The sequence below is a fragment of the Zootoca vivipara genome, chromosome 16 (genome assembly GCF_963506605.1).
Source record: "Zootoca vivipara chromosome 16, rZooViv1.1, whole genome shotgun sequence".
Taxonomy (NCBI): Eukaryota; Metazoa; Chordata; class Lepidosauria; order Squamata; family Lacertidae; genus Zootoca; species Zootoca vivipara.
Window position 1 is genome coordinate 42489590 of NC_083291.1, and position 18227 is coordinate 42507816.

The window sequence follows — 18227 nt, forward strand, 5'->3', positions numbered from 1 at the left end:
CTGATGTTGGGCAGTTGGACTTCCTGAGCAGTGAGTTCTGTAAGGCCAGAAGTGCCACCACAGAAAACACATTAGGCAATACAGCTAAACTCACAAAAAATGCCACTGAATGCATTATCAAGCAGTTTTCTCTTACCTGTTTGCCCATGGGCTCCGGGTTGGTGACTGTTGTACTGAAGAATCCATCCCACTCTAATCTTCCATACAAGCCAGCCCAGTGGTTGTGCCGGTTCCCCGTGTGGGGCAGACACCAAGGGATCAGGGTGTTGAACTGCCGGTCTGCAGGATCACATGGCTTGCCTAGGAAGGATGACAGCATTCAGACAAACCTTCCACTGAATGTGTGGACAAAGGGGGACAACAACCCTTTAACACAAGAATCTGAATTACACCACAAGCCCCAGAATAAAACTGCAAGGGGCCATGGACTATAACATCCTGGAAAAGCCACCGTCTCTGCTTTCTAATTCAAAATACCATTTCATTACTATTCCGTTAAAAGGGTATTTAAAATTGCCACAAAATCATGAGGTCTACTGTCAAAGGAATTCATTGCAATTGCCAATCAACTGATAAGCACTTACAGTAACCTCACTTGAAAGCACTGCTGGGATTGCACCTTCAAAGGGATTTTTCTAACCACTGCTCAGCCATCTGTTGGCTCCAGCAAGCCTCCTTTAAGCGTGGAAGGAAGTGGTTTGAATGCAAACCTTTTGCAGGAGAAGGCCACTCCATCTGCAGAAGTGGTTAGGATCATAACCACTTTCTCTAAACGGAGAAAGCAGACCCCTGTCAGGGTCAATTAGCTGATCAACATGCTAAGTTTGTCATAGGTATGAGCTTTCATGTGCATGCACACTTCTTCAGATACACTGAAACAGAAGTCACCAGACCCTTATATATAGTGAGAGGGTAGGGAGGGGTATTACTCAGAAGGGTATTACTCAGACCAGGTTTTAAGCTTGGTAATGAGTTGCAATTCAGCAACTTCTCTTTCCAGTCTGTTTCTGAATTATTTCTGTAAGAAAACAGCTACTTTGAGATCTTGTATAATGTATAAAATGTCCTGGGTCTTTGAGATCTATACAAGATCTCAAAGTAGCTGGTCTGAATAAGGACACTGGATTCTTATCTCATTATACATGATCATGCTTTCTTTAGCACCTCAGCCCTTGCTTTTTCCTGCAAAACCAATTGCAGTCGTTAACAGTAGTTAACAGTCGTCAACAGGTTTACCACTCCTATCAGCCAATCACCCATTCCCACCACCCTTCTGAGTAATACCCCTCCCCACCCTCCCACTATATATACGGGTCTGGTGACTTCTGTTTCAGTGTATCTGAAGAAGTGTGCATGCACACGAAAGCTCATACCTATGACAAACGTAGCTGGTCTCTAAGGTGCTACTGGAAGGATTTTTTTATTTTGTTTTGACTGCGTCAGACCAACACAGCTACCTACCTGTAACTGATCAACATGGACAGGGAACAGACCCCCCTTGCCAACTGCACCTGCTTCACACCTGACATCACACAGATCCATTGTAGAGCAGGCGGCTGCTGCTTGTATGGAATGACTCTGTGGACTAATTTGGGTGCAGCAATGGTTCCAATTAGGTCCATGGTTCAGAGGTTTCCCATGGCTGCCCTGGTAAAAAGCCATTTGCCTTGTTGGCCTTGGGCTTACTCACGGACTACAAAGAATTTTCCCTGGTGGCTTAGAAATGCATGCCCACAAACCTAGGTTAGGAAAGATCTGTAGCTTTGGGGAGGGCAGAGCAAGAGGTTGTTACAGCCCCCCACCTCGCCACTATTTCACTGTTCCTGCCCCTCACTGAATTCCAGTTAGGCACAATGTGAAGATCCAATTAAGACATAAAATCTATTTATTGGTGGCCTGTACCAAAAAAGAGTGGCAGAGCTTGCTTATTAACTTGTAACAACTTCCTTCAAAATCTCATAAATACACCTATATTCCAGTTTCAATGACAGTATGGTCGTGTATACTCAATCTGCCCCCCCACAAGTACCCTTACCTTTCAGAGCCTGTTTGTTGAGCAGGTCTTACGACGCAAGCAAGGTGGAGAGCTCTGAAGCTCAGCACACAGGCTCTGGCATGGTCTTACGAGAACCTCTGGGGCTCTAGAGAATCCCAGAGCCCATGTGCTAAGCGGGACTTGCCTGATAAGTAAGGCGGAGAGCTTCAAAGCTCTTTCTCCATCAGGAAAAGCCAGTACATTAAGAGCTTTGAAGCTCTCCGCCTTGTGCAATTTCAATTGGCTGGCTTTCAACCAAATCGTGCGTAAGATGCAATTGTACTATACAGCTATACTAAGGTTTTAATCATGTATAAGTTAACCATTTTCAATTAGTTCTCAGCCCTAACATTTCAGGTAACAGACTCAACAAAGACCCTGGAGCACTGAATCCATTAGGGATGAGAAGACCGTCTAAAGGACTAAAGACTCAAAGGACCATCCTCTGGTGACTTGTGGCAACAGTTCTCCTTCGACATCCTGTACCTTCAGCGCAAGAGCAGACCCCCCGGAGGGCTCCTGTGCTGCTGCGCCCATTTTTCTTCTCGTGGTGTGTATAGCGCAGCTTGCGGGTGGTGGTGCCATCGGAGAGACGCACTTCAATGTTGGGCAGATCACGCCAGTCTGAGCCTGGGGCCAGAGGAATGTGTCTCATCCGAGCAGCCACCAGTGCACTCATATCCTGGGAAGACAAAGTCAAGTGTTCATCCCCTGCACTTCAGCTCCCAGCATCATCAGCTTCCCAGTCAGAATCCATTAGGGCCACCACTTACACCTCAGTACAAAAGGGACTACCCTTCCCCTGGTAGGAGACTCCTCAGTGGCACAAAAGGGCACAGTGGAAGCACCAAAATGTTCTTTGGTCTTTTTCTCCAGTAGCAGAGGGTCTGCTTTGCATGCAGAAGGTCCCAGGTTCAATCCCCAATGGCACCTCCAGGCAGTGCTGGAAGAGAAGCCTGCCAGTCGGTGGAAACAATGCTAGATGGGTCAACGGTCCAACGCTCTATGAGGCAGTTTCCCATGTTCAAATTATGTGGAAGCCTAAGGACTTTGCTTCAGAATTCAGAATGCAGCTATCAAGAGAAGCTCTGGACATCAATACAGTGGATTCCACCCCATCACCAGATAACCATAGTAAGAAAAAGTGCTTCACCTTACATATATGATCCCTGAGGATGGGCTGATACTGAGAGCCTCGAATTTGCCTCTGGAACCAAGATTGTGGCTCCCCGTTGTAGGAGATTTCAAGTGCTGATGCCCCATTCCTGATTTCAGGAAGGTCAGACATGGTGTCCCGGACTGTGATGGTTCGGAATGGGCCTGAATAGGTCCTAGAGGACAGCAGAAGAAGATGCTTTACAGATGAACTCCTGCCTGGGCCTTCTTCTTGGGGGGGGGGGCTTGGCCCCCCTCATACCAGGAAGCCTTGTTCATTAGCAGGCTTTGGCCGAAACTTGCTTCCATTGACAAATAAAAAGCCTTACTTGAGAAGAGTAGTTATTCCCAACATTTAAAAAGAAGTTTCAGAAAACAGCTTAAAGATTATGGCTGCTGGCCAGCATAAGGGAAGGGAAGGCAAGGGGGTGAGAACTTTTTGCTGCACGGCTCTTGGGAGCCTTTCCTGCCCTCTTTACATATGTGGGACCCTGGTGGAAGGCAATCTGCACTCAGTGAACAGGGCTCAAAGCACAAGTGGAGGGGTCTCAGATACACCTGTCCCTTGTAATGTAACAATCGGCTCAAGCATGCAGCCAAAATGTGAATGAGAAACCTGACATATGTAAAAAAGAGAGAGAGGCTTATCTGCAAACAGTAGTGATCTTACAATGAAACTGTGCAGTTTAGATAAGGTACTAAAAAGAATCATGTTCAGTGTGATTCTAGACATGCTGATGCTGAAGAAAGTTTAGGAGCATGGATGGCAGAGAAGAGCCTTTGTCAGGGGATCCTTGAAAGCTGAACTCAGCCATGATCTGTTTTTTGTCTTTAAAGACACCACAAACATACATGCACACACCATGAAATTGCCAACAGTTAAGTTTGAAAGACGGCCGTTACCTTGTGATATTGCTAACAAACTTCTTATCATCCACCACCACACTGAGCTGGCAGGCTCGGGGAGCAAAGACATGCAGGGGTTCAGGGAACATGGGCAGCTTCTCTCCTGGGGCTGCAGCCAGCACAATCGCTCTCCTGCGTGTTTGGGCCACACCATACTGACCAGCCTGGAAGGGAGGAAGATTAAAACACACACATTAATGCGGAGGGAGAAAAGCTTCAAACTTTCCTAAAAACTTGTAATTTTGAATTTATTGCCTTGCCTTGCAGTATTCAATCAAGTTTGCCACAATCTACAGCTAGCACCAGTTCACCACCTGAAAAGCATCTACCCCAGCTTGGAATTCAATATCTGGTGGTAACCCTCCAGATTCTGGAGGGCCACACAGGTTTCCCATCCGTGCTCTAAACTCTCTTCAAACTATCAATGCAACCCAAGAATTGGGATACTGGGGGTTGGGTGGGGAGGGAGGGAGGGAGGAAGCTCAGCAAGACTACCTAACAGCTCTCACTTTTCATGGCATTCTGGTTCGACTCCGAATCTAAGAGGAATCTTTCTCCTCCTGAGAACCTGCAGAGGACACACTCGCTGTGAAACGCCCCCTGCTCTGACAGAGAGGCTGCCCAACTAACATACCTGCAGAACCCCAAAAGTGCACTGGTATCCCATCCGGACAAGGCAGCGCAGGGTGAGCTTTAACACCATTGAGCGCTTGAAGGAGACAAAGTTCCTCACATTCTCAAGCAGGAAGAACCTCGGCCTGTAGTAGTCACAGTAGCTGGAGAACAAGAAGGGTCATAGGGGTTCAGTTGTGGACTCTTTTCCCCTCTCCAACAGCAGACAGGTTTCCTCAGCCACACTAGGATATGGGGGTAAGTCCCAGCCCAACCACCTCACCCACTCTCCCAGTACAGCCCCAGGTCTTACAAGGATTCCAGCCATTGTGGGCAGAACATTCACCCATTCATAAAGTGAACACATTACAGTAATGAATAACAATGCAGTGGTACCTCTGGTTAAGAAGTTAATTCGTTCTTAACCTGAGGTACCACTTTAGCTAATGGGGCCTCCCGCTGCCGCCGCGCTGCCAGAGCACAATTTCTGTTCTCATCCTGAAGCAAAGTTCTTAACCTGAGGTACTATTTCTGGGTTAGTGGAGTCTGTAACCTGAAGCGTCTGTAACCCGAGGTACCACTGTAAAAGCATTTTATGATGCTCTGGAGCAGGGGTCGGCAAGGTTTTCCAGCCATGGGCTGGATCGGACAGGTGCAGCGGTGCCGGAAATCGCTTCTGCACAGAAGCGATTTTTGGCATGTGGGCATGCTCAGACGCGGTTTCTGGTATCTGTGCGTGCCTTAGCAGGAAACCCCCAGATTTTAAGCCGTTTCTTGCTGTTCTCCCGAATGGAGAAAAATCCCAGAAATCCCCCGGATTTCCTACCTGCCAGGGAGCCTCCATTTTGGGTGCCACTCTTCCCATGTGTGGGCACCGGAAATTGGGCAGAGCTGCACCAGAAGTTGCTTCTACGCATGCCTGGTGGCACCACCAGGAACCTGTGGCCCTCCAGGTGTTGCTGGACTACACCTCCCATCACCCCTGATTACAGGCCATGCTGACTGGGGCTGTTGGGAGTGGAGGCTAACACCCAGGGGGGGGGGGGAGGCACAGGGTCTCCACCCTCACTAACTGCTTTGGTTTCATTTACAGTTGCAAGGCCTAGAAATGTACCTCCTCACCTTCACCTCCAGCTTAAAAAAAGAAAAGAATCCCCAGAGATTTTTCAGGAAAGCTGAACTCTGTAGTCACTGTCACATTCCATGTTCTGTCCTCCTGTGGAACTACAGCACATACACAACCCTGGTTCAGCTTTTTATAATGGTCTACACTGACTGGCAATGGCTTCCTATGGTTTCAGATTGGGTGAGGGGGACATTCCCAGTCTACCTGGAGGGATTAGGGACTGAACCTACAATCTTCTGCATTCAAAGCATGTGATCTACCGCCGAGTAATGGTCCCGTCCCCCCCTAGAACTTATATTGTTGATTAAGCCACTGTCACCTGAGGAAGGAGACCACCAGGGAGTTCTTGAACTTTGAATAGGTACGCGAATTGAAGCGGTTCATCCCACTGAAGCCTTGGCAAGGTGGTCCACCGCACAGCATCTCCACGTCTCCCTTTTGTGGCAGCTTCTGACCCAAGGAGTTGGTCTTCTCCCCAGACATGACCAGCTTGAGCAGGACATTGCAGTCCTCCGTGAACACTGTCGTGCCAGGATTGTTCAGGCGGAAGGCCTGTGCTGCTGGTTCCCACATCTCGATGGCCCACAGAGTCTCCGAGACTTCTGCCATTGGGAAAAGAAACCAAAAGAGGAAGAAGAGCTTTACGCTCCCGCCTCACTTCCAAAGCCGGGCGGCAGGGTGCAAAATTCCCCTCCCCCCTGCAAACAAAACTGAATCTACCACTGGCTCCATCATCTTGGCTGCTAATCCTGCACTTCCTAGCCTCCCAATGGCTTTTTAAAATGGCCTTGCCTGCTTGGTGGAACCCTTCTGACAAGCCTCCACAGCCAGAGAAGACATCCAGGCTGCGCAACTTTGATGGCTTAATCTCAGCAGCTTCAATCTCACTCTGCTCCATTGCTCCTGAAGATTTCCCTTTGCTTTTACCTGTGTCAAAAACAGAACAAAACTGGGGTGAGAGGGTGTTCAAAATTGGGTCATAGCAAGGCAGCTACACAGCTTCCTTCCAGTAGCACCTTAGAGACCAACTAAGTTTGTTATTGGTATGAGCTTTTGTGTGCATGCACACTTCTTCAGATTCTTCTTGGTATCTGAAGAAGTGTGCATGCACATGAAAGCTCATACAGTAACCAACTTAGTTGGTCTCTAAGGTGCTGCTGGAATGAACTTTTTTATTTTGTTTCGACTACGGCAGACCAACACGGCTACCTACCTGTAACTACCGGTAGCTACACAGCTGCCACCCTGATCCCACAGGGTGCAGGACAGGACTTGGACTTTTAAGGTCCCCTTAAGAGCCATTTTAGAAAGTGATACACTGTAGTGCAAGGGAGATTTTCAAGAAGTATAAGAGGCTTTTGAAGGCCAGCTGCTGGCTTTCCATAGGGAGCTGGGGCACTGCACCTTCACCTCCCTCCCCAACATGCAACAAAAAGGGGGGGAGCCTCTCATGGTTTTCCTTCATTTTATTCATGCATGCAAATGTACTGAGGGGAGGAATGAGGAGGCACAGTTTGGGCAGCAGAACAAAAAGGAATGGGCACCCTACTTTAATCTACCAGGGGGAGGGGTGCTATCTTTTAAAAATGACCCCTGCTGCAGTGAATGCTGCAGGGAAGAAAGATTCAAGCCCGGCCCACTCTCTGATCTGCTAATTTGCTACTTGCAGGAAGTTTTTCATGCAGGGGAGCATTTAAAAGACGATCCCTCCCTGCGTTCTGAAGTGCAACAGCCCATTCTACAACCTAGAAACTCCGCCCTCCTCATTCCCCCCCCCTCATTCCATCTGCAGACATCTCCAGCTTCCCTGGATAACTTGCACCCATTTGAGCAGCCCATCTAGTCCAGCATCCTCAGATGCCTCTGGGTGGCCCACAATGAAATCCTCCATTGCCCATTCACTGGATGGACTTGGGGCTTTGCCACATGATCAGATATGGGCCCCCAACTACATTTCCCTTTTAGTGTGTTATTAGCCCTCGGAGGCAGAAGTGCTATTTCTTAGACAAGCTGTTGGGATATTTGGCAACTGGTGGGCAGGGAGAGCAGGAGCCTCATGTGAATGGCTCCCCCACCCCTCAGAAAACCCCACTATAGATTAGGCTTTCATGCAGTTATGCAAAACGAGAGTAAGGAACGGGGTGTCCTGTGTCTTCATTTAACAATACACTAAAAGAACACAGGAAACTGCCTTCAGCCACTGGGACAGGAAATAACTACCACTGGATTGCAGGCCCTTACAGCAATTTTCTAGTTACAGGTAGGTAGCCGTGTTGGTCTGAGTCGAAACAAAATAAAAAAATTCCTTCAGTAGCACCTTAAAGACCAACTAAGTTTTTATTTTATTTTTTCTAAGCAATTAGAAATTAGACTGAAATATATAGCGCTAGAGGAGTCTCAGATGCTTGAGGGCAGAGCAGCTCCCCTCAGCAGTCAAAGGTTCTCATGCCCTGCAAAGCTCTCTGTGTCTCCACATGGATTAGCACAATCATGCAAGCAATCAAGTTATGAGAAAATGCTAGTCCTACTCCAAGAACACATAACAAAATTAACTAAGTTAGGTTCATTAATTTAAATGAGTCTACTCAGAGTAGGACTTGGTTGAACTCCACCCAATGTTGCAGTATCTGATATAAGTTGCTAAAATCATTTTTCTGTCTGCAGAATTACTGGATTCTCTCCCCCTACCCTCAGCCTGCCTCCCTGCAGGGCAGCATTTACACAGCCTTCCTTTCTACTTCCAAAGGTCTCAGGGAAGAATTCAGCACTCTTTGGCTTTCCACATGGAACAATCCCCTGCTCTCCTCCCCCGCATGCTGTTTTCCAGGCTCCTGACCCCCCACGAGGGGAAGGGGGAAGTCTTTGCACAGCCTGCCACTAGAAGGACTAATTAGTTGAATTAGTCACCCTGTGACTGTGCTGGGCTCAAACACCAGTGTGATGGAGGCAGTTATGTACTGAATAAGCACCCACCTTTCCCTTTCCCTTTCCCTTTATTTCCAGAGCTACGGGCATGATATGGGGGGTCTTCAAAGCTTTTCGTTTTTGCATTATATGCCTAGAAAACAAAAACATAAATAAGAATAAACTTAACACTAAACATTTTGGCCTTCAAGCTAGCCCAGACCAAGCACAAAACTTTTCTGAAAGTTCCTTGGGCTCCCATGTACATGGCTGGGACACGTGGACAGAGTGGGAAATTAATGCTTTAGACCAAAGGCTCCAACCCACCATAAAACAGCTGCCTCAGGCAGTGGATTTTGGATGCCAGGCAGCCGCCCAGCCTGACCCAAGGGGAGCATCCTGCTAAGGGCTTCTCCTGTCCAGCTCCTGTCTCTTTATCTCAAATGGGGCTTACACAGGGGGCATTTGCCAGTGAGTAGGTCTTCTTGTTCGGGGTGGGGATGAATTTTGCATCTTTGACCCCAAAATGCCTTGAGCCAGTAAAGACTTTAGCAGCCTTTGGCTACTAGCGGGCATGCAGACAATTCATCAATGCCTGCACAAGTCAAATTGTGCCATGGGAAAGGTCACCTCTAGGAAGTAGAAGCGATCAGAGCCACTGGCAGAATAGTCCTGGATGTTTTCTGTCAAATCTTCCCCATACACCACCGTGCAGCGGCCCTGCACGTCTTTGAACTCTACGGTGGCCTCTTCATCGCTCCAGTATAGTAAATTGATGTCTGCATGGTAGCTGGCTTTCACAGACTTATGGGTGTTCTCTGGCCTGGAAAAAACAGCAGCACAGAGAAGTATTTTCTTCTGGGAAGAGAGCAGGTCCAAACAACAAAACATGCAACGTGAAATAAATGATGCTTCCTCAGCCATGTTGCTTTCAAAGGTTTTTTGCCATTGCCCTGGTATTTCAAAGCAGTCTTACCTGCCTTCAGTTCTGCCATCCACGTTTTGTCTGGGTGTTGATTCGGTCACTTCACTCCTCTGTCCCAAGTGGCCCTTCAGGTGCTCTTAGGACTACAATTTCCATAATCATACCTGGCCACTGGCCATGTCAGATTGAGACTGAAGGGAGCTGGGCATTCCCTGCACTGCTTTTTCTCCCATTATTTGTGGTCCGCCCCATAAAATAAATAAAACCCTGAACACACTGGATATTGAATTACAAACACTTGTACTATTAAATTCTGTTTCATGCCCAAGCTCTCAAATATTGAATATTGGTGTTTTTCATTTTAATGTACTCAGTAAGGAGCCAAGCTAGAAATGATGGAGCCACCACATCTGACCAATCATCTCTCTGTCTTCTGCATGAATAAAGCAGGGGAGGCAGAAGATTATTTTTCTTGATCAATGGTTTCAGGAAGCTGAACAGGCCCACAAGCCCAGCTCCAATACTAGGAATGAGTCAGGTTGAGATAAAGGTTGTTGCACTTCTAATTGTGCTTTGAAAACATGTTTATTCTGGAATGCCTGCAATGACTCATTTTTGCATATGCAGATTTGATCTTAGGCCATTTCGGATTTTACTGTATTTATAGTAATATCTGTAAGCGGCCATATGAGATATTTACTTTTGAGAATGGGGTAGCAGACACTCCACCCAGTCACACTGCTTTTCACATGTTCACATCATAGTCTAGTGTAGGCCTAACTTTTGCCATTTCAGGTGTTTCTCACTACTTTATCTTAGAAGGCACATTAGAATTGTGTATTTTACTCTCTACTGCTTTTTTTTTAAAAAAAAATTAATTAAAGATTTTCATAAACTACAAATCAGCTGTACTTAAGAGTTCAAAATAAGGGTTTTACTTAAATGGGCTAACACTGGTTTCTTCCACCCTTCCACCTTCATTTCAAACACTTTCCTGACATACATTTTGGTGTTTTCTTCTCTGGTGTGCCAGCCAGTTGTTTTTCTAAGTTGAGGATTTTTCCCTCAGTCCCACTCTGCCCATGTACATCTTCCTTAGACACCCTTTTGTTACCAGGATGCAGGGACTCCCCACAGGACACCCGCCTCCTGACATGTATCAACACCATCACCATAACCAAGCACCATGTAAAATCCTCAAGCCTTCTTCCAACCATTTGTTCTCTCAAAACTTCCTTTATGAGGTCTGCTCCCCACGTCTCATGTCCAAAGGGGTTAGTGTGTTAGAAGGCCTGGGTTCAAATCTTCACTCTACTATGAAGCTCATTGGGTGATCTTGGGTCAGGCACTCGCTCTCAACCTTATCTACCTCACAGGGCTTTGTGAGGATAAAAGCGGGACGATAACAATGTATGCCACCTTGAGCTCCTTGGAGGAAGGGTGGGGTGTAAAAGGAAGGAAGGAAGGAAGGAAGGAAGGAAGGAAGGAAGGAAGGAAGGAAGGAAGGAAGGAAGGAAGGAAGGAAGGAAGGAAGGACCCCTCTTTATAACTGTAAGCTGCCCACTGTTTGCTAGTCCTCAATAAAGATTACTCTACACTCCAATATGTAGGGCACATACATCCTAACCCCACTGACCTGCTATACAGTGGAGGAGGAGGAGGGAGCCTAAGTAGAAGAGACACAAAGTGTGTCCACGTTATTGATGCAAATAGAGGATTTCCCCACACTGCTAACAGCAGCTTCAATGAGCAAGAATTTTCATCAAGACCACAATAAGGGGGAAAAGAGCTAAACTGCTCCTGCCTGCCTGCTGCGATCCTCATTCAGCAACTGATCTTAGCATTTTTTAAAAAAATAACACGTTAAAATGCAAAGATGCATTTGGTTGTGGCCCTGTTTGGTCCTGAATCCAAATATTGCTCCTTCTCCTGAACAGCAAGTTACCAGGATCATATATCTTTGTTTTGCTTTGCAGGGGGAAAGGTTACCTCACGGGCAATCCTGAATGCAAGGTCCTTGCACCCAGGAAGACATGCAGTTTCCCATTTAGGGAGATGCATATGGAAGATGCCTTCTGTATCCCCAATTCACAAACAAAGTCTATTTTTCCATCTTGCTGGTAAAGCCATCCTGGTTGCTGTTTACCTGTAAAGTTTGTATACACGCAGCTTGATTTCTGCTTCGTTGGGCCTGCCATTGCTGCGAATATTGCAGTAGATTGCCTTGATTCGGCCGATGCGATACGGCTCAGGTGCATCCTGGTTGCTGCCTTTGATATATTCAGAATACTTGCGGTAATGCTCAGGATGCAGTTCCTCATCTACTGCCTCCTTTTTCTGCCGCTTGATAGGGCTGGCAAGCCTCAGGCTGGGGAGAGGGGAGAAAATGGGAATAAAATAAAAACCAGGGCAATCAATGAGCGACACAAAGTCAACGTTTCTGCAAATAGGAGGAGAGTGACTTCAAACCAGTATACCGGTAAGTGTGGGCAGACAAATGGGCACAAAATGGGCCTGCTCAATGATTATGGTTGATTGGTTTGCAAGGCTGTGCTGGGGACTCTTGACTGATTCAATAATATTTAGAAGGCTGCCCTGAAGATTTGCAATGTAATTGCATTTCTTTCTTAATTCTTTAACTCCCACAACTGTATCCCACGAGTCCCCTTTTAGTGACCCTTTTCTTCTACTGTTGATGTTTAAATGACGTTTTAAGATGTGATATTCTGAAAAATAAACATTTTAAAATGCGTTGGGCTGGTATGAATCAATTTGGGTTTTTGATTCCTTCATTATCAATTAAGGAGCCAGCCCTATACTAAGCAGCCCCTGCTCCTGCTCCACCCATAAGCCAGTTGAAAGACCAACCTGAACAGGAAGGCATCTGGTAGGAGGAAGACTCCATCTCCCACTCGATACTGCACTCCATTTTTCACTGCCATACTGTAAAACATCTTCCCTTCCGACTCCTCCTGGGGCTCCAAGACTTTGGGGATTTCCTTCTGCCTCACCTCATCCAAACTTGCACAGCTCATGCAGAACCTGGGAGGAAAGCAGATGGATGCTTGGATTAGATTGAGTGGAGGAGGGTAGACACCAACAAACCCTCACCTTCTAGCGCTACATTAATGGGACAATGTAAACAGTTTGGAGCATCCAAACCAATGCCATAAAGTTCTATCGCATCCAAGCCTTCTACCCCGCTTTCAATATTTCCCAGCTACACCTTCTAGTCTGGTGCACTAACCTGTATTTGTTGTCTTCAGGAGGCGGAGTCTTTGGCGGAGTCTCAAACCTGGCATACTCTTGATCATACCACATTTGGTAGAAATAGGTTCTGCCATCATCTTCCACCATTTTGATCTCCGTATCAAGCCCTCCCTATGGGAAGAAGATTTGGGGGTGGGGTGGGGAGGAGAGAGATGAAAGCAAGCAGATTATCTAAACAGAACAAGAAATGGCCACTATGATTTCCGCATGTGCACATGCACACAAACACAGGCAGAAGCCACAAAAGCCAAGTTCAGTTTGTCTGAGGAATTCCTGGCTGCAAGGATGTTCTGAATGGCAACACATGGACAGGATGCAAAAAGAAAATGTGCTGCAATAGTTATGGTGGGGGAGGGATGAGAGTCATGCTCAAGGTATCCCTATGAAGTTGGAAGTGTTTAAAAAAAAAGGATGCCACAACAGATGCTGGCAGAAGCAGAAAGAAAACTGTTTGGAGGTGGGACAACCTATGCTGCAAGACCACCTTGCAAGGGGACTGAACATAAAGTCACAGCTCCTACTGGAATTACCAGGAGACTTGATCCTTCCAGTGTCTTAGAAAAAGCTGGTGCTTTGCCTGGCCCAGACCCCTGACTTGGGGCCCCCAGCTCTGGCATAGTAGCTGCCATGGGCCGCCGCTGCAGTGCTGCCTCCCAAAAGCTGGAGCCAGACATAGTGGAGAACTGTGAGCCTATTAGCCTGGCACCTCCCTCCCCTCCAGAGGGAGACAGGAGGGCCACCCTTCCATCAAAGCTGCCAGAGGAATGGAATTTCTCAACATACCTCTAGGGACCAGTTCTCTGAGGGAGCCTTGTAAAGGACATTGACTTTGCCGTGAATGTAAGCCAGCTGCATGTCTTCGCACTCATCCACCAAGAAAAGTTCCAGCGGATCAGATGTTGCTCCCAGAACGGTGTCAGTGCCACGGCAAAACCAGTGGGCATGGAACATCGGCCCAGTGCTAGCATCTTCCCACATGGCAGTGACTCTGCGAGAAGGAACAAAGATGAGCTTCAAACCAGAAATTAAGGCAAAGACATCACCCCCCAAAAAAGATGTTTTGTCCCAAGCTCTCCCAGAAAAGGTGGCCGCTGAGAATCCACCAAAGAACATGTGGGGTGGGCAAGAGGAATTTACCTCTAGTTCTGTGCAAGTCAAAGGGTTAGAAAGGCTCCAAAAAACCCCCAGTAATCCTTATGAACTTTGTAAGGTAGGCCAGTGGACCCCTTTATACTGAAGATTGGGGGTGGGAGGAGAACTAAGGCTGGGAGAGAGCAGATTGCGTAAGGCCATTTGAAAGGCTTACAGCTGAGGCCATCTTTCAACCTAGGGCTTCCTAGTTCACAGCTCAGCCCCCTAGTCAGGACATTGCAACAGCTTATAAGAGAAGCCTATACTGAACAGGTGGAGACCACCTTCTAGGAAGCAGCAGTGGGCTCAGAATAATTCACACCAGTAAATGCAATCCCCCTTCCATTGGCTTCTCTCTTTCTAAAATCCTTGGTAATAAAATACATATTGTATACAGCCTAATAAGCAACTTGCCACTATCCCTAAATTATAAACAGGACAGTTTCTGGGTAGCCTTTGTCCAAGTTACACGATGGGACGGAAGGTTGAGTCCAAGCCCAGCCCCTCCACCAACAGCATGACGGCACACCTTGCCAAGTAAAGAGGTTTTGTGGGGTCATCCGGGCTGACAGAGACACAGTCACCAATTTGCAGGGCCTCTGAATCAATGCACACCTTCTGGTAGAAATCCTTTTTGCCATCAGTCTGCAGACAGAAAGAGGATAGGGTCAATGAGACAGTAAGACGAGAAAAGCACCAGTGACGCCCACCTTGCTTGCTGTCATCACATCTCAGAGCTCCCTCTGTCTTGGCAGAAGGGATGAGAGCAGAGGTTCCCAACCAGCTAATTACTGAGGACCCCCTATTTTTCAAAAGTCAAGCCATGGACCCGCTACTTCTGAATATTTTGATAACTCTATGGTAGTTAATCCTGCAAAGCAATTTTTTGAACAAAATGTGGGTACCCCCTAAAAAGCAAAGGATTTTCAGTATACTAAAACAGACTAGGGCTGAGCAATATCTGGCTTTCAACATCGTGATATATCAGCAGCTAAACATCATGATATTCTGATATATCAAGGTGTCTGAAACTGGAGATCAGGCATGGGGATGGGGGAAGGAGCAGTCGGGGAGATCGGATGGGTGAGGGGAGGAGAGGAAGTGGAGTCTCCTCCACCACATGGTTTGAGTGGGAGTGGGAGAGGGAGGGGTGGATCAAATCATCCACTGTGGCCGCTGCTGCTTTCCTCCTGAGAAAAGCTGCTCTGTCTCAGTGCCAGGGGAAGGTAGTGCCACGGTGCCTTGGCGTGAGGGCGACCAGCTGCCCATCAGCGTGAAGGGAAGGCAGCACCTTGCAATCGGTTGCCCTGTTTCCCCTCAGCATGAGCAAAGGCAGCTCAGATCAGCAGCGTTATCAGCTGAGATCATCGTGCAATATCGGTGGTGCCTTGAAACTGGCTGCCCTGCGCTCCCTTGCACAAGGAGCAATATGTTACTGTGTATTGCTGCATCAAAATCATTATCGTGGTGTGATTTCAAAACTGATTTTGGCCAATATATTGAAAAATCACACAGCGCTAAAGCTGAACATAAAATTTGTGATATTACCATGTAAAAAATGACAAAAATTTAGTTGGGGCAGGCAAGGGATGGGGCCACAGACCCACTGGGTGCATTTCATAGACCCCCAGGGGTCCCCAGACCCCTGATTGGTAACCACTGGATTAGAGAATGTTGCCTGGGCACAACTGCACCAGGAACCAAAGGTCTCTGAATAGCGTGTATTCATTTTTCTTTTCATTTTCTGCTAAGCATGTCTCTAACTCTCATGGTTGCAAAAAAGAAAAAAAATGGTTTTGGCTTCCTTTAATTAGTTTGTGCTTTAATGTTTTTGGTTTCTGAACTGCCTAGAGAATGTTTGTTATGGGTTGGTTGGCTGGGAGACAGATGAGATATGCTAGGCATTTTCCAATATTTAAAGGATATCTAAAGCATGTGACATTCATCACATGGAAAATGGAGCAAGCTTTTTTCTCCTGCTCTGTAGGGTAGGACTTGAACCAATGGCTTCAAATTAAAAGAATAAACTCTGGCTAAATATCAGGAAGAACTTTCTGACAGCAAGAGCTGTTTGACTGTGGAACGGACTCTCCTTTCTTGGAGGTTGTTAAGCAGAGGTTGACTGGCTTCTGTCATGGATGCTTAGTTGAGCTTCCTGCATTGCAGGGGTTGGAGTAGATGACCCCTGGGATCCCTTCCAACTCTCTAATTTTATGTTTTTAGTCTGTTTTTAGTATACTGAAAATCCTATGCTTTTTAGGGGGTACCCCACATTTTGTTCTAATTTTATGATTCTATCAAAAAAATGTAGCAAGTATTTTTTTTAAAGACAAAAGATGTGTCTAAACCACAAATGATAGGCACCCAGGAATATCAGGCTCATAATGTGGACACCTAGTGACTGGGAATCTAGCAAGGCACCACAACATTGTTTTACACTAGGGTTAGCCAACGTGGGGCACAAGGAGAAGGGGACAACAGAGGACGAGATGGCTGGACAGTGATTTGACAGGGAAACCCAGCCAGATGGGCGGGGTATAAATAAATTTTATTATTATTATTATTATTATTATTATTATTATTATTATTATCATCATCATTAAAGCAACCAACATGAATTTGACAAAACTCCGGGAGTGCCTGGCGTGCCCTGGTCCATGGGGTCACAAAAAGTCGGACATGACTAAACAACAGCAGCAGCCAACATGGTACCCTCCAGCTGTTGCAGGTGTCCATCACCCTTTAGCTCCAGCTAGCATCGCTAATTGTCAGGGGTAATGGAAGATTTAGTCCAGCAACATCTGGAGGGCAACCTGCTTGGTATCCCCAAATGACACGGTGAAGTGCAATACACAAGAATGAAAAGGTTGAACTCAAGGGATCTCTGTATCCCCCACACAACTTGGATGTGAGACACCAAGCTATCCCTTTTCCAACTGCTTGAACCGCCTTTTCCTGTGCAGGCATTATACCTTGACAGGCTCTCCCACCCAGGAAATTCGGCTCTTGCTTTGCTTCTTCTTCCTTCCTTGCAGCATCTTTTTAGGCGAGGGCACTTCAGGGATGTTATCATCCACTTCCTCATCTTCATCAGCTTCTTTTACGGCCAGATTGGGACATCTAAAACCAATTTTAAAAGAAATACAATGTGCAGCTGAGAAATGGAGGCCTAATTTGGCACAGCCATGCACACACACTCCCCTCCCCCCAAACCCCTCAATTCTGCAATGTGTTCATTTTGCAAGCAGATTTCTCAACTGAGATATTATACCAACAGTACAAACATGTTTTGTTTAACATACTGTAATCCTGGCTAATTTAGTTTGCCTGAATCATCTCATTTCTACAGTGCTTTACAATATTTTGACACTGAGCAGCATTAAATGCAGTCCTTATTGCTGTAGAGAGGAGTTTGAAGATGAGACTAAAGATGCAATTGCTCAGAGACAGAAAGGCAATTTAAAAAAATCCTCAACTCATAACTGTTCAATTCACATTGATTCTAAATCCATATACAGTGGTACCTCGACTTACGAAGACGATCCGTTCCACGGCCGTCTTCGTAAGTCGAGGTCTTTGGTTGTCGAAGCACCGCTTCTGCGCATGCGCAAAGAGTGATTTTTGCATTTCTGCGCATGCGCTGACCGCGCACGTCACTTTGCGCAGGCGCGGAACGCGCACGCATGGTGAAAAGACTTCCAGGGTTGTCGACTTCGGAAGTCGAAACCTTCAGAAGTCGAAGCGTTCAGTTGTCAAGGTACCACTCTATTTTAGGATTCAGCAAGTTCCTCACATATCTTGACCAGGGATGTGATAAGTTGTGTGGTAGGTGGTTTGTTTCAATAAGAGTGGTAACACAATTATGTGCATTATGTAAACTTGAGTGCACGTATAAGTTTTCCACTGTTGGCTCGGCAAAAATGGACACAAGTGGATGAATCTCTTGCCCAAGCTTGCAGGCTGTTCCCCTTTAGGTCCTTCAAGGCAGAGGTCATAATTACCTTCTCATTATGCAGGCCTGTTTTGACTTCCCAGTGCCACCAAACTTAATCATATCCTGGCAAGCTTTGCATTTGCCACACTCTGGCTGTTGGCAAACCTGGAAAGAGAGAAAAAAAGGAAGGAAGAAGGAGCCGAGACAACATGCCTGTGGCCCAACACCT

The 18227-nt window shown here is 46.6% G+C and overlaps 1 protein-coding gene across 1 annotated transcript in view; it reads right to left on the bottom strand.

The window, feature by feature from the left end:
* DNMT1 (DNA methyltransferase 1) overlaps window positions 1–18227 on the bottom strand; it is a 44101-nt gene that overhangs the window by 3039 nt on the left and 22835 nt on the right. Inside the window, exons 16-31 of the mRNA XM_060269086.1 lie at window positions 18066–18163; window positions 17037–17184; window positions 14594–14709; window positions 13717–13921; window positions 12911–13044; window positions 12532–12705; window positions 11810–12031; window positions 9369–9561; window positions 8808–8892; window positions 6627–6761; window positions 6154–6436; window positions 4731–4872; window positions 4094–4260; window positions 3189–3366; window positions 2522–2717; window positions 137–300 (exon numbers count right to left, since the gene is read on the bottom strand). Coding sequence (XP_060125069.1) covers window positions 137–300; window positions 2522–2717; window positions 3189–3366; window positions 4094–4260; window positions 4731–4872; window positions 6154–6436; window positions 6627–6761; window positions 8808–8892; window positions 9369–9561; window positions 11810–12031; window positions 12532–12705; window positions 12911–13044; window positions 13717–13921; window positions 14594–14709; window positions 17037–17184; window positions 18066–18163 — 2640 coding nt within the window. The remainder of the gene's footprint in view (window positions 1–136; window positions 301–2521; window positions 2718–3188; window positions 3367–4093; window positions 4261–4730; window positions 4873–6153; window positions 6437–6626; window positions 6762–8807; window positions 8893–9368; window positions 9562–11809; window positions 12032–12531; window positions 12706–12910; window positions 13045–13716; window positions 13922–14593; window positions 14710–17036; window positions 17185–18065; window positions 18164–18227) is intronic.